The 16,588-nt window shown below is 40.4% G+C and overlaps 1 protein-coding gene across 1 annotated transcript in view; it reads left to right on the top strand.

The window, feature by feature from the left end:
- The window catches only part of SMPD3 (sphingomyelin phosphodiesterase 3), a gene marked incomplete at both ends in the record, with an annotated part of 35,895 nt that overhangs the window by 11,815 nt on the left and 7,492 nt on the right, over nucleotides 1-16,588 (top strand). Inside the window, 3 exons of the mRNA XM_080638052.1 lie at nucleotides 4,916-4,991; nucleotides 12,105-12,260; nucleotides 16,100-16,189. Of these exons, the coding sequence (XP_080494178.1) occupies nucleotides 4,916-4,991; nucleotides 12,105-12,260; nucleotides 16,100-16,189 (322 nt within the window). The remainder of the gene's footprint in view (nucleotides 1-4,915; nucleotides 4,992-12,104; nucleotides 12,261-16,099; nucleotides 16,190-16,588) is intronic.

Genomic DNA, 16,588 nt, shown 5'->3' with positions numbered 1-16,588 from the left:
AAGATAAACTGTGTTTTCTACTTCTTTATCTTTTCCTTCTCAGTCTTACTGTTTGCTCACTATAACTGCATGTGATGATATTCCCATGGGAGTTGCAATTGGGAGGTACAAGCAGTGTGCTGTCACCAGCACATCCTGGGACATCAAACCCAGGTGGTCAGAACTGCTAGCATGTGTGGAGGTATTGCTCCTTGTGCATATAGTTGCTTGTCTGCAGCAATTCAGTTAAACTTTATGCTTCTGTATTTTTTAATGGAGCTTCTCTTGCACTTGAACAATATTGGCCACATATGGTGAATATTTCTGTGGAGTAAGTCACATCTACTGTAAAGGCTGTGTCAGTGTTCTTGGCCTGGTGCATTTCATTTCCAAAGCAAACAGGAGCTCAAGGCCCCTGCTTAGATGCTGTTCTTTACAAATGCAGCCTTCAGGTGTCTGGTTTTAAGGGGAAAGGGTTTCCCCACAGAGCATGCAGGTGCTTTTCAGCCTGGCTAGTTTGTCTTCACAGTATGAACATCTTTAGTTTGGTTCTTGTCATGGCCATAGCTGTTTGCCATAGAGCTCTATAGGAGACATAACCTCTTCACAGGAATAATACAGCAATCAGTACTACAGTTCACATTTATTCCAGTGAATAAATGTGGCAAAACTGACACCTTCATGGTCAACTAAGCTGATGAAATGGTTTGCTCACTTATTGTCCAAGATGTGATGAAACAGTAACAGCTGCAGCTAGAGTGATTCTGTGCACCATCCCATCTCTCTGAAGGATTCCTAATATTGCATTAAGATTATTTACCCTTCCCAGCTTTGGTTTTATTGGTCACATGTAGGCTGTGGGGTGATAAACTCTGTGGAGCTCTTTTTCAAGGAGTACACCAAAATTTCACCTCTCTTCTGGTTTGCACACCTGGATTTGCTTGCCATGGAGGAAGCACTGGCATGTGCTCAGAATTGTTTGTATATGAACCCTTCATATGGGAGAGTACACACTGAAGAAACTCTTTTGTATGTTTTTGAGTGTCTACCTCCTGGTAATATGAAGCTTTTAGTTACTAAGTTTCTCTCACAACAAACCTTTTGGTTTTGTCTACATGTAATGGGTTAGTGTTTGAAAATCTAGTTTGATTCTTTGAGTGTGATTTCTCATGTATGGCACAGCCCAAACGTTTAAGCATTAAAGAACATTTACTTCCAAGTAGCTGATCATTTATTAACACAGCAATGACACATCTGAAGCTGTTTTTTAAGCTGGTATTCAAACACTGCTGGTATTTAGGTAGCATTTCCTGTTTTTTATTGTGAAGTATCTCTTGATGCTTTTCTTGATATCCAGATACAACGGAACTGTGTGTAAATATAAACTTAAATGTATTGGTCATGTTTGCAGCTTTGTATACTTACTATACATGCTAAACATGAGATGTGCATGTTTTTTCCTTGAACTCAGAAAATTCTCATGACAGCAAGTAATGTGATTGAATTTAAGTTATTTCCTTCACTCTAGCTCTAAAATTTCCACTATTGCTACTCATATTTTTCTTTTTTCTGTCAAGACGAATCTTCCTGCTGTAGCCCTGAGGACTTGCTATCTTTCATGAGCACGATGTATTACCTTTCTGTAAATTACCATAGAAACAGAAGTGCTTCTCTTCTAATCTATGACACAACTAAGATTATACAATGATTTTTAGAAAGTTGTAATTGAAGTAGTTGTAATTAGAAGGCTAATTCAGTAAATGCATTACTGACACATTGCTGCCACTGTCAAACAGTTGAGGTGAACTTAAGTCAGGCTTATGGTGAAGGAGCCACTCTGGCTTATCATCTTACATGAATTTTCTTTGCAAATGTGAATTTAGACATTTTTTTCTGTATTAAGCAGCAGAAATTATTATGTTTGTGAAATTACCTGGTTTGATGGAAGTGGAACCTTTCTGCCAAATCGCTGTTGCAGACTGAAGTGAACACTCAGTGTTGCCTTCCTGAAAGACCGTCACGAAGCTGTTTGGGCCAAGTCACCGCAACGTAACATACCCTTGAAAATGGAACAGTCTAAAAGTAGCTACACTCTTTAGCCACACAAAGGAATGGTTTTGCGCAGAATTACAGAGCTTGTAATATTCTGGAGGTCAAGTGTTTTTCCTGACTGCACATCCCACAGTTCTTGTCCATCTGTGAAATACCAAATTAGACTGAATAATTACATTTTCCTTATTATTTTATTTCAAATCATATTTAATAGACTAGTGCTTCTGCTGTAGGCGGGAACTGACTAAGGCTGCAAGGGTATTTTTTTTCTCTCCTATCAGTTTTCACAAATATTTGCCTCCATTAAGATTATACTCAAAAGGCCTGTGGTTGGTGGTTTACATCAATAGTGCCACTCAAAATAAGCAATAAGAACCAAACCAAAAGTCAAAAACATTGGAAGAAATGTGGGAGCTAAGCTGCTCTGGATATACTTCCATGCTGTCACTTACCTCCTTAATTCTGTTAGTGACTTCAGCTCTTGCTTTTGAGTTGTGTGGGTTTTTTTTAATTAGCAGAGTCCTTAGGAAAGACCCTCTCCTTTTCACCACAAGGGGTGTGTAAAGCAGCCCTTGTTTCCAGCAAGTGCAGAGCCCTGAGGCACTGTTCCTCCATGGTGGTAACCCCAAGGGGCATTTGTGGCACTCACCCAGCTGCCTGTAGCTACAGTCATTCTTTCTTCTAGGCCATTTCTTGTCATTCTTTGAGAGTGAAAGATCCCAAGACCATTTCAGTATGGAGCTGTGCACCCAGGGACAGTGCACGCAGTGTATTTATTTATGCTTAATGCAAATGATGATGATCCTATGCATTAATTAGCTGATGAGTATGAGACCTTTTAAAGACACTCCATTAAGGCTGCACAGGAAATTCTAAAGGCAGTTTGAACTTTTTTTTTCTCAACTGACTGTAGCCTATGTTTGGATGTTCAGCTTTCAGACTTAAATCTTTTATGCTTTTTGGATACAGACACTGACAATGATGCCATCTGTTGTGGTTAATAAGAGGATTAAAACCAGCACATTCTTGCTATAAGGCAGGAAACTTTACATGCAGTATTTTCTTTTCAGTGTGGTTACAGTAGGTGGCACAGAAAGACATACAATACACACTTTTCTCTGCAGCAGGAGACACTGCACATTTGTAAACTAGCAGACATTACAATATGTAGTTTTCAGTGTTGAAGAGAAAATCTGATTCTGAGTTACAACATTTGGAAAATATAATTGTGATACATCTGCCTCCCCTAAATAGTAGAGGTTATAAATCAGTGGTTTCCCACTTTTCTATTGGAATGGCATATGTTGCAGGAAAAAGCTGGAGAGAATAATCCTTTTAATTCACCTGTGAGATTGTAACATATTCAAACCGGGGCAGCCTGAGGGAGGAAGACAGACATCTGCATAGTGAAGCATCTGCAGTAGTCGCAAGCAGCCATCCAGCAGATCAGGATGTCCTCTGAGTCTCTGCTACACTCTTACAAGTTTAGGAGAATCCTCTAGCTTAGGGGTGGATCCATCAGTGCCTGCATGTATTTTCCCTGTCTTGGTTTACCTTCACCCTGCCTGAAGCAGGTGAACTGTATGGGCACAGCAATAAGAACACCATCGATATCCATTTGGAAAGCTGTCTAAATGAGGACTGAACAGGCTGAGGACAGAATACTGCAAGTTATTATACATACTCTGCTAGTTGGAACAAAACCTGAAAGTTAACAAGGTATTGCTGAGTACAAGTAACATCCAAATTCACTCACTGAAGAGCTGACTTTCCAGTTATAAAATGAATCAGATGGTTCTTGGATAGCTGAAAACCAAGAAAACCAACCAAGCTGACAAAACTGTGTATGAAATGGAGCTCTGCTTGTTATTTAGAGGTGTCAGATGAAATCTGAACCAAGCCTTGTGAAGAAGAGTCATCTGTGGTTTTGTTTTCTGAGCCCTGGGTACAACTTTCCTCAGTGAGCATTTCCCTTAGTAGTCCATCCAGTGTTGCCATGTTAACTATTAGGAGGAAAACCATATGGTTAAACTAGTTTCTTGCCTCAAACCTTGATTCTCCAGTCACTGGGAATTCTGATTTGCAGCTGTGTAAGTTGTGTAAGTCCTGAGCTTCCAAACCCTTCAATAGAGGTAAAAACCTAAATCAGAACTTGATTCTGATTTGGCTGTGTTTACCAGCAAATATATATTTAAAAGACTGTAGCACGTGATACAGATGAGGAATTATACTATGTTCCAGCTTCCCTGGAAGCCCTGCTTCTTCTGTGAGTAAGAGCAGCAGCACACATTGTGTTTTCATTTCGTTGACAGACATGGGGGCTGCTGCTGTGCACTGAAGAATGTAAACACCTTGCTAAGATGTAGCAAAAATCACAGAATCATAGAATAGTTAGGGTTAGAAAGGACCTTAAGATCATCTAGCTCCAACCCCCCTGCCATGGGCAGGGACACCTCACACTACACTAAAATCCCTAACAACTTTGTAGAAACACGGAAAAAATCCATCGAAATCTAAAACTTGCTGTGGAATGGAGAAAACATGGTCTAAACCCAGTATTTATTTCATGTTTCATCCCTTTCCCCAGCCTCCTTTGGCATCTTGTATATGTTGCACATTTTGCATGTGTTGCAGATCGAAATGGAAAGGTTGATGTGGTGATCAGGAGGCAGGCAGCATGCTAGCAGCAGTGGGACCCCAGAAAGCCCCAGTGTGTGTCGCCAGTGGGTTTTCAAGTGTGTGTGTTTTCAAAATGGAGCCAAGATGGAACGGTTGGGGGAAAAAAAAGGCCAGTACCATGTACAGAGGCTGCACGGCCAGAGTGGAAGTGGAGTTGTATGAGCTTTTCCATTACTCACCCTTTTATTTTTTCCTTCCCTCCCAGGTGCAAGTGGGAAGTACACCTCAGGACCAAAGAATTGTGGGATACATTTCCTGCACTCACTTGCAAGCTATTGCAGGTACTGTACGAAATTGGATAGCCTCCTTATTCACTATTCCTAGGCCTGTGGTGGTGTTCTTGTGCAAAGGGTAACAAGCATTGCTGCTCCAGTACTTCTGACATGGTGCAGTGTGCACTGCAAATAGCAGTGAAATAGTCAAGGAGGGTAAAAGGTATATCCCCAAACATTTCCCTTTTCATTCTCAGAGTAGTTAAGTATTATAGGACACAAAAAAAAATATGCCTTGAGAGGTTTCCTTCTCTCTGCTCCCTCTTAACCAAATGGTGTTATTTTAGCATATACATTGCTATCATTACTCAACGGCATTTAACAGCGCATACTGTGAGTATCAATATGCAAACATTTGTTTGTATATAATCAGAGGATTATCGGAAGGTATAAGCTGGGACAGCAGAAATCAGCAGCTGGAATAAGCCCAGATTCTCTGGGTCTTGACCTGTAGATTTCATACATAAATGGTAAGCAGCAGGCTAATACACTCACTGAAAAATTTTCCTGTAAGCAATTCCGTTATAACATTTACTACAGCACCCCACAGCCTGCTGTGTGTCCTTTGTTTCATGAAACAGTATTCTAAGGTCATTAAATAAGGTTGTGGTGGAGCCTGTTTCTCATCAACCATCTTTTATGACCTTTTTTTTATGATAGTATCTCAACATTCAGCTCTCATTTAATCTAAATATTCAGAGCAGGGCTGAGGTAGATGGGTGGCCTCATCTCCACTTTACAATCCCAATCCAGAAAGCAAGGGAAAGAAAAGCTAATAAAGTTTATAGACAGTAGCGTCATTTTATTCCATTTTTAGTGTTCTGATGCATACATTTTGAAATTGAAGCACTTCTCCATTTGAGCTGTTCATGTCAACACTCATCAATTAAAACTGACAAATACTTGAACACCTTGGAGATGCCTATGGAAAATTTGCCATGTGTCTCTCCTATCTTTTGTATCAAAACTATCAGTTCTATACTTAGTAGGTGTAGGAGTAAAATAAAAGCTTTATCTCCAAATCTTCACTTTGTGTAAGATAAGATTAGAATTTAACTACAGGGGTGATGGATATCCTGAAGTTTTCCTTGATTCAACTGCGATTTTTGTGCTCCTGAATGCTGGAGAGCACAACACAGCCCTCTTGGACTGCCCAGACAGCAAACATGCTGTGGGCTGAGGCCAGTTAGCAATCTGTTACACGTGGCAGAAGGCTGACCCAATGTGCCACAGCATGTTGAGGTTAACACGGTCAAGCAGCCGACTCCTTTCCACTTCATTCACTTCACTTCATCCATTTCTCTGCAGCTTCAGCTGCAGACAGACAGGCTTGGAAACAAACCCGCCAGTCCCTGAAGTACATTAGAGAGACTGGGTAGTGGTAAAGAAGATTCATTAATTTTTCAGCTACATTTTAACAATGTAACATCCTTCTCTGGTTTTCTATTTTAAACTCTGGAATTATGGTAATGTTCCATGGGATTGCTGTTGTGGAGCAGAGATTTGTTGCTGTCTCGTTTAGATCATAAACTTCCATTTTCAGTCCTGTTCCTTTTTATTACCTAGTCATGTATTCTCAGCCTCTGATAAATGCATTGTGAAGTCCCTATAATACTGAAAAGGAAAAGGGGGGAAAATGGGGAAGTAGTGTTCTATTTTCAAGGTCAGCCTAAAGCTTTTTCAAACTTCCATTTTCCTACTTACATTCTTGCTTCATATTTTTAGGCTTACTGGCCTCAAACTACATTCAAACAGAGCAGTCAGTGAGCTAAGAGTATAACTGTCCTTTAATATATCATACTAGTTTATCTAATGAAATGGAAAACTAAAGTTCATGTGTTTGGCAGAGCTGTGCCTTCTGATTTGTATAATCTGATTCATAACATTTCACACGTTTACAAAATCATCTAAAAACCAGTTCAGCGAAGTAGAGATGTGATATCTGTAAAAACATGCACTGTTTAAAAGGTCAGCCGTTTAAATCATCCAGTCACACATGCTGAGTGCAGTTTGGCTTCCCTTTAGGATACATAAACTTACACTTAGTTCTGATACCTGCATAAGATGAAGGGATAAACTGCTTATGGTCAAGGATGAACTACTAATACTTTTCTCAAGAGGTGTCCAGCTCAACTCTGTTCTGAACAATTACTGTGTTTTCAGACCTACTTTTTTTTCCAATAAAACTTCAGAATGAGATGTAGCTTGTCCTTTCAATTCTCTACCCATTACTGAATGCTGCAATGAAACAGCTCTTCATTTCCACTGTGGAAATAGCTGCATTTCAGTGACAAATGAAGAGATCCTTTAATGAGGCTTAAATGTAATTATTTTCCAAGGGGCTGTTAAGTTTACATGGCTCTTTTGTGTCTTTCAATTAGGCAGTGATTAATGTTTTGGACAGGTTTTGCTGCCCAGAATCCACCCACTTCCCTCGAAGTCATGCCTTTCAGACACCCCACCAAGACATCAAAAGAGAGCAAGCCTCCAGCTATTCCAGCCCACCTCAGATGATGCAGCATGCTGGGTACTATCTTGTAACCTCGCTCATGTCCCTATTTTGTGGTGTGAATCTAGTTAGCACCACAGGTACTGGCAACTCATGCTTCTCTAGCACCAGTTTTGGGTTCCACAAGCTTACACACAGCTTAAGGAAAACTCAGATCAGGACTGAGAGAGACCCCTCGGCGTCTGAAATTCTGACTGTGCCATCAGGAGCAACCTTGGTGCTAAGCACCCTTAGGCAGTGATTCCAGATATGTTTCTAAAATAGCAAAGCTGGTATACCTGCCCCCTGGCAGCCTGCCCTCATCTCCTTCTCTCAGCTGTGCTAACATGGCTGTTGTAGGCTGTGTTGCACTTGCAGGAGGCCTGACCTAGCTCAAAACTAACTCAGCAGAGTAAGGGGAGTGGAGTTGGGGGGGGGTGGTTGCTGCTTTGTTTTTTTATGTAGTTTGTTTTTGTTCTCCCAGGCTGTCCTGGATTAAGTCTGTTACAAGGGCAGGGGTCTGCTTAACCTGTCACACAGCCAGGTGTGCCACAGCCTGTCTCATGGCTAAATTGAAGCCTTTGGCTTGGAAGCAATTTTTCCTTTTGACTAGGCTTTACAGCCTACACTTTACAAGCCCTTTTTGCTCCTCTTCCCTAGCTCCCTGATAATATATCCCATTGCACTTATCAGTGCTGAGAACTCTGGTTTTAAAAACCTTCACTGGATGTTTTGATTTCCTCTGCCTGGGCTCGTCAGCTGCTTTGTTCAGCCACCGCAGTACTCCTGCTAACATCGTTCAGAGTAGGACAAAACAGTCATCTTCAGTGTAATACAGTACCCACCTTCAGTTCTGACTAAAGCCAGGTTTTCACTTAAGCATTTCCAAAGTGAATGGAAAGGGCAAGTATGATTATGCTATAATGAACAGAAGTGAAGTCTTTATATTTATGCTGGCTGAGGTTTCCCACACTATGCTTTCATCTTGCCACAATATCTGAAGCTGGAGGGAACTTGCAGAGTTCGGAAATGCTGACTGCAGGAGCCAGTCATAACACAGTTATTTGCATTTTTCCAGGCCAGTTACTGAGGAAAAGAGTGTAAAGCAATTAGTACAAATTGGTATTCTCTGGTTAATCACTGGTGGCAGTCAGTCAGATCCTTGATTCTATCTGAATGTTTAATTAGAGCTGAAGGCTGGAGGAAGAAGTTGAATGTTACTGTTGGGAGTTACTACCTAGGTCTCTTCTGTTAATATCTACTGCTGCTATTTCATGTCTGTCTCTCTGGCAGGTCTGAATTCAGGTTTGGCTTCTCTATTCAGGTGTCCAATTAGTTAAGTCACCTTCATCTCCAAAGATCTTGATTATGGGCGCTGGTCTGACTCTCACTAGTACCTTCTGCCTACAGATACATGCAGTACCTGCTATTTCACTCAGTAATCTGCATAGCGACAGCTTAATATTATCTCACAAAACAGTTATGTTTGAATCGCAGTAAAGTATCTCATCTTGTGTCATGGAAATGTAGCTCACTTCACTGTACCTGCTCCACGTAGTGTACTGGAGTGCAATTACTTCTATGACCTCTAGTGGGGATAGTCAGAGCTGCCAGTCTGTCACAAATTCTACACTTCTAAAGAGAAATGGAAATCATCTGTCTCTAGAGTTCCAAGGCTACTATTTTCCTGTACAGCCCTGAGACTCCCTGGTGTGCAGTGCTGCTACAAAGGCTCAGCATTCTTACCATGCAAGACGTATGTCACCATGTAGGTAATGGCTTTTTAATAACAGCAATGCACATTACCAAACACCTTTTGCAATATTCTCCAAAATGGTTTTTGCCTTTTGTTTTTCTCAAGAGTTTTCTGTTTTGGAGAACTCCACCTTTCTGTGTTTCAGTTGAGTGGATTTGCTATATTCTTCACTGTGCTGATCTGTGACAGGTTGCTGCCTGAGGTTTATGCCCATGTGGCAATGGGTGTATTATTTTATCACTCATCCTAGTGAAGCTATGCTAGATAGGTAACATAGAAAATTCAAAGAAACTTGGACAGTTCAGGGATGTAAAAGCTTGGTTTAGATGGTTAATGAATTTATATAATGGGGACTTTGTAGGGAGGAAGATGTTACTGCATTCTTGTCAACAAGCACCATGCTTGAAAGTTATGTGATGAGAAAACAAAGGTGGACCAGAAAGAAGTACTGGCCTAAGGAGATGAGATAGGATAGAAAGATTCAGATGCTGCAAAGGAGGACAGTCCATGAAGTTGAGTAAGCTTCACCAGAAATGAGCAAACTGGGACTGTTCAGATTCAGGAGGAGAAGGATCTCAGAGAAGTGTGTAAATACCTGATAGGAGGGTGAATGGAAGATGGAGGCAGACTTTCCTCAGTGGGGTACAGAGACAGGATGAGAAGCAGTGAGCACAAACTGAATTGCCAGAAATGTAATATAAAAGAAGCATAACGCTTTTTATTGTAAAGTTGACAAAGCACTAGAAGAGGTGACCAGAGGTAATGGAGTTTCCAACCACAGAGATCCTCAAAGCCTGACTGGCCATAGTCCTGCTATAGTTGGCCCCGCCTCAGCTAGTGCATGAATCTGTAATTCTGTCTGTATCTTTGGATAGCAGCATGTATGTTAGTCACGCACAACTTCTGTGGTTCATGTCACCTGCTCCAGGCTGTATTTATTCCACGTAACCTATTTTTTGTGCTTTTGTCTACCTACATCTTCATGGTAAGGCTTTCTTGTGCTGGGTAGCAAGGGGGTTTCCCAAGAATACATTAGTCTGGATTTGTGTCAAGCTATGTGGTTAGGGTATGTGTGAACGTGAGGTACAGGTAACCAGAAACTGTGTTAAGGAACAGATGCACTTGTACCTCCCTTTATATTACAGCTCAACTTGTAAATATTTGTTGGGAATAATACAAGTGGAAATAAAAAAAAAAAAAAGATGATTTACTGTTGGAATTACCAGTCTCAAAAGATGAGTCACTGTCAGGACCTATTTAACGCGCTCTCTTTCCCTGGTCATGTCCTTTTTCCATATTTCTTTTCACTATTTAGGATTGTATCAAGTCATGCCTGGTTGAACATTACTGATTCAATTTGTATTTACTGTTATTTTGACCCCACTCCCAGCTCCCCTTCCCCTGATGTTCTTGACAATCCAACCCTTCACACATTAATAGTGGTAGGAAAGTGAAGTCCTAATGCTTAAAGTTTGTCTGGGTGCTAATACAGTTACAGTGTGCTGAGTTCGCATTTGAAAAGTCTCTTTATAAAGTGCTGGTGACAGCTGCAGTTGAGACAAGTAATTAACGAGTTGTGAGGATGTGGACTTGAATAGTCACTGTCTCCAGAGTGGTCACTGAAAGCAGCTTTGGATGTACATAACTGATGTTTCTAATTGAGTTTTACAGCTTTTTAATAGCTAGCACAAAGTAGTAAATTAGGTTAAAATAAAATTGTAGTCAGGTCATTCTGGGTTTACTACTTTGCCTTCCGATTGTGGTGTTTGAAAACACATCTTTTATTCTGAAGAAAAGTAATGTTGTTCTGACTTGACATAGCATTTGAAGTTCGAAACAAGGAAAATTACAATTGCTAACTATATTTACAGTGAAAACAAAAGGAAAATGAAGACAACATAGTAAAGAATTATTTCTACAGTGTGTCCTGCTGACATCATCATACATCAGACTTTTGTTGTACTCATTTTAAAAGAGCCAGTGACTTCATGTCACCTCATGTGCTTAGAATTAAGTATTGTTAGTTGCTACAATTAAAGATAGTTTTGCAAGCAAAAACATTTAACAACCAGTCAATCTGAACCTTTTCCTACCACTGTGATAAAACAGAGGCACATCCTCAGCACATGGAGCCTCATGTAACTTCCCAGCAACTGGTGAAAGGATCTGGTTCTTCATTGTTTTAAGTCCTGCCTACCTAAACCTGTATCTATATACCTTTAAAAATAGGAAAAAATACTTCCAGTTAAAGCATTCTTACTTGAACACAAATCACAGACTCACAGAATGGTTTAGGTTGGAAAGGACCAAAAGATCATCTAGTTCCAACCCCCCTGCAAATAGATCTCTGTCATATAGACTATTACAATGTGACTAAGTTGAATTCACCATACATGTGTATTTTCTAGTAATACCTGAAGTTAAATTCTTCATTTTAAAAATCAGAAAGCAAAGAAAGATCAAGTGGTTTACCCCAGAACATGCCATCCAGTTTGGTCTGAAGTAGGACTGTAACTGTGAATTCCTGATTGTGACTGCTGTGCAGATCATCCTCTTCCTCTGGCTAGAAGCATCATTGTTTTGGCTAGTTGTCTGCAGCATAGATGTAGATGCCTTGTCTTCTTACTTCTTCAGCCATGCCTGGTATGATTGACTCCAAGAGAAGGTATTTCAATCATCAAGAAGTGTGGTTTCTAATGAACTCCATAATGGGCTATGCACCACGTGCTGAACATACTATTAGCCACACCATTTTTTATCTTGCACCCTTTTTCTCAAGATGTCTAGCAATAGCTTATCAACTAACCTGGGGCTGAGAAACCTGCTAAAAGGAGGTCTTGTCTCATGTTTTGGTTACTTGGATGTTTGTTTGCTACAGGAGATACTACTGTTCGGTGTGAGCAACTGGATATGCTTCAAGACTGGCTGTCTGAATTCCGAAAATCTACCTCCTCCTCCAGTACAGCCAATCCAGAGGAGCTGGTGGCTTTTGATGTCATTTGTGGAGATCTTAACTTTGATAACTGCTCCTCTGGTAAGACAAGGTTTTGTTTTCCTGGTATCTACCTATTCCAGAAAGAAACAGGAGAGTTCTTGATTCCTGTCGGCTATAGCAGTATCTGAACCCGTGACTGGCTTTTGCAAGGAAACAATTGTTGCAGATACCTCTAAAATAGGTACTAGCCTTGAAATAAGCCAAGGAGGGTAGCTGACACATACCAGCTCTGCTGAATTAGTAAGCATGATGCTTTTTAAGGCACAATGGGCAATAATTTGTGACTTCCAGTAGCAATAATGAGGACAGATCCAGTAGTTTAGTTTTACTTGAATTAGGAAGACATCTATTGTACTGGAATTTTTGTTACTAATGAAAGACATGGATATTACAGGATTTTTGTGGAGAAAAAAAGAAGTCAAGTCATGCAGTTAAAAGTAATTAGTGCAAATACACAGGAGAGCAATGCTGTAGAGAAGTAAACACTGCTGAATCAGTCTTGGAAAAAAATTAACTGATGCTATGTACTTCTGGGGTTTTCTAATTTTTTTCTTCTATATTTGGATGCTGAAGGTACTAGAAAAAGATCTCCACAAAATTAATGGGTGGTGAGTTCACAGAGATGGTAGTCTTTTTTCAAACATAAATATTAGACTTTGCTAGGGGTTAAACTGCTAACATAGACTGCAGAGCATTGTGTTTGTGTATCCCCTCTGCCTTCCTGCTCAGTACAGCTCAGGCAGCCACCAGTGCTCCTTGCTGGCCTTATATAATGCCTTGGAGCTGTTGGACACTTGTAAGAGAAGATTTTAGCAATGATGGAGAAACATTTAATAGGGTAGAAGAGATCATCAACCTGAAACACAGCCCTTCTGGCGTTCAGCTCGTATGTACCAAAAAATAAATGGGTCACAACTGTATGATCCAAAGTAAACTCAGAATGGTCTGACGAAGTGCTGGCAAGTGTTCTGACTGCTAGTAGAACCTGTTATGCACTGTGGAGGTGAACAGTAAGTGGTAATGGCTAGAAAATACTGTAGTTAGACTAACATGTATTAGGAAAAAATAGAATGGTACCTGTGATAGTGAGGTTTTTTTAGGGAAGGAGGGAAGAAATGTGCTCAGTAAGAGGCCTTCAGCTAGCCATGCTGCTATACAGACAGGCTGAGGTGGCAACTGGAGCAGTGCCAGTGAAGGGAGACAGAAGCTGGGGAATACGAACAGCCAGATCTGCTGCCAAATCTGTGATGTGGCTGTTTCACCTGCAGTACTGATGGATGGACTGGCCTGGAAGCAAAGATGTCCACCAAGGAAATAAAAAACCTGGTGAATAGCACACGGGAGACTGCTCAGCCAGGTGGCAAATGGAAAGTGAATGAGGCTGTGCAGCATGAGGAGAAAGACAGAAGTGAAGCCAAGAGGCAGAACACGTAGTCAGTGTTCTCCACTCGAGAAGGTCTGGCACTAACCCACATTTTGCACAAGAAGCACAGGGTATATACTTAATGCTGTTGTGACCTGCAACTATTTACTTTTGCAGATAATAGTTGCAAACATGGCAAATACTACTAAAGAGGACTGAAAAGTAGATTATAAAAATCCATTTCATTTTTGCTGTCTCTGCTGCTTATTTACCCCCTTCCCGTTTAAATTTCGCTCAGCCTGGAAACTGAAATTAAGCTGGTTACCTTGTTTTTTATTTCTAGATTGCTTTCTTTCCTTTCTCCTCCATTTTTTTATTACTCATTGTTTAGGGACAGTTGTTAGCATTACAGGGAACTGAACATACTAATTTTTTTAAGCATTTATCAGCTTTCTGTGGTTCTGTGTATGATTTTCTGTATTCTTTCCCACTCCACAGACTCACGTGGCAAGTAATTAACGTTCCAGCGAATATCAAGCTTCTATTCTTAGCTGTATTGACAGAACAGTTCTCAAAGATCTCCAGGCCTATGAGTGACCTTATGCTTATGACAAATGTTCTGCAACTCAGTTTTCCCTTCCAGCTTTACAGAACATTATGACAACACTCATGCACTTAGTGGGAATGTTATTTGAAAGGTCAGGTTGCTTTTGACTGACATACGTAGAAGTCTATTAATGTTTTTAAACCTTTTAGTGTAAGCTAAGAAGCTTTCCAGTCAGATCGGTTAAGTTTGTCTCGTCAGATGTGACTTATTACTGTCAGTGTCATAGCTGCAAAGCAGTCATGACAGAAGTTTAATCTATCTTGGTTTTGGGGGAGATTTTGTAGACATATAACAAGGGAAAACCTGGAAAAATAAACTGAACAAAGGTTTCATCATCTACTTTTCCATAAACATTAAACAAACCAATTGGCTGTTCAGGCAGAATAAGCAATTCTCTGCCTTGCATTCCTGGCAAATCTTGAGAGGTCAGTCGTCCCATCCACTGCCACATCTCCAGCGTACTCTGCCAAGTTAATTTTTCGATCTCCCTGAGATTATGAGGATGTTCTCAATATCAAGAGCTAGTTAAGGGAGGTGGCGGGGACCTAGAAAGATGCAGTGAGATAGGTCAGCTGTTATGGATGCAGTAGATGAAAGACAGTCAGCTCTATTAATGAGTACTAGTAAGAAAATGGCAAAAATGACTACAGCTATGAACACAGTATTACTGCACTCCATGTTTGTGCTCTGCTTACTTCATAACTGGGAGAGGTCAAGAGCTTCTTCCCTTGGCAAGCACAGCATTTCACACAAGGAGATCTAATGTGATTCCTGCAGTGTGTGATCTGCATTCTGGCCAAGATACACAGCTCATGGTTCAAAGTGCTGTTTCCCACTTCAGAGGAGTCCATTTTCATATGTACTTACGTATGCTGCTTTTGACAATAGACAGTGACAAGTGTTTTACAGAAACAGCTCCAAATTACATGTGAATATTCTGTTGGTCCCAAGAGAGAGCCTTCAAGTGTTGCTAAGAAGTTTTAACCTTGTAAAAGGTGTAAATGCTGCAAGAAAGAAAGTTAGCAGGATCTGCTGCAAGTTTCTTTGCCATTTAATATAAATCACACAGCTGGTGTGATCAAGTTCTGCTTGTGCTTGTTTCCCAGGTACAATGACTGCTATGTCAAAAAGCACACGCAGAACTAGAACTTGTTTATTTGTTCAGTGTCTGAAATTCTGGTATACACATTTTTGTAGGATATCTTACCAAATAATCCTAGCAGCTTGATGTGCTAAATGCAAGGAGTACAGCAGCAATTAGGAAGAAATTCATTTAAAGTTGATAGGTCATGCTGATTACATTCAGAATGACTTTAATGCTGTAGATAATATCCCAAGCGAATTACTGTTTGCCCTTTCTCTTACCTGTTATAGCTTGGAAAACATTCAGTGAACTCTTCCGAAGCAAGTAAAGCACAAGCTTTTATCTTTGAACTTACTCAGACATATCTTTGAACTCAGATACACACATCTGAGTAAGTTCAAACTAAGTTTAACCCACAAAAAGTCTGTTTAATCCACAACAGCCATTCACATTGCCACTGTGGAGTCAGTCCAGTCCTCCACCTAAGTTTTGTCCCAGAGTAAACCATGCAGTATTAATGGCAGGGAGAAAAAATATGCTGCAAAACTCACTTCAGTTTACTGCTAGACACTACTGAAAATGTCTTTCTATGAAAGACTCTGTAGGAAGGCACTGTTACTAGCAAGCCTTTGCTTGGATTTCTGATCAAGACAAGACAGTGCTGTGCAGTACAGCTGCTAATGAACTTATTCAAATCAACAGTATATATATGCATCAAGGAAGAAGGAGGACTTGCCTCCTCTGTTGTGGCAGGACATGTGGTTGTCCAAGATTCACTACACATAGTTGATACGCCTTTTCTTGGGCTTATGCTTTCCTTGCAGAGGACAAGCTGGAGCAACAGCATTCTCTGTTTACACACTACAAAGATCCATGCCGAATTGGTCCTGGGGAGGATAAACCATGGGCAATCGGTAAGACCTTCTCCAACAATGAGTGTATGAACATTTCTTTGTCTCACTCATACAACACTGGTAAGCAGCAGACAGTTCAGCTAACTGGGAGTAAGAATTTGGTGCAGACGAAATATTTACAAGAGGTTTTTCTGTAACATGTATATAAGCCTTAACATGTCTTACTGAACTATAATTAAGAACCAGAGATCTCAAACTTCAGTCCACATTCTGGAACTTAAGCATCAAACTCCTTGAATGACTTCCACACCTATTCTACTTAAAAAAAATAACCTCTGGATTACTTGGGGAGGAGCCACAATATTGTTTCTGTACTTTCTGCATGCAGTGAAAGCCGGAAGCTTTTGATCACAATGTTCCATTTGGTGTTCTATAAATACTGTAAGCGAGGATGGAACA

The sequence above is a fragment of the Psittacula echo genome (assembly GCF_963264785.1).
Source record: "Psittacula echo genome assembly, chromosome: Z".
In the NCBI taxonomy this organism is placed as follows: domain Eukaryota; kingdom Metazoa; phylum Chordata; class Aves; order Psittaciformes; family Psittacidae; genus Psittacula; species Psittacula echo.
The sequence above is the reverse complement of the archived record's forward strand: the minus strand, read 5'-3'. Positions and strand labels throughout refer to the sequence as shown.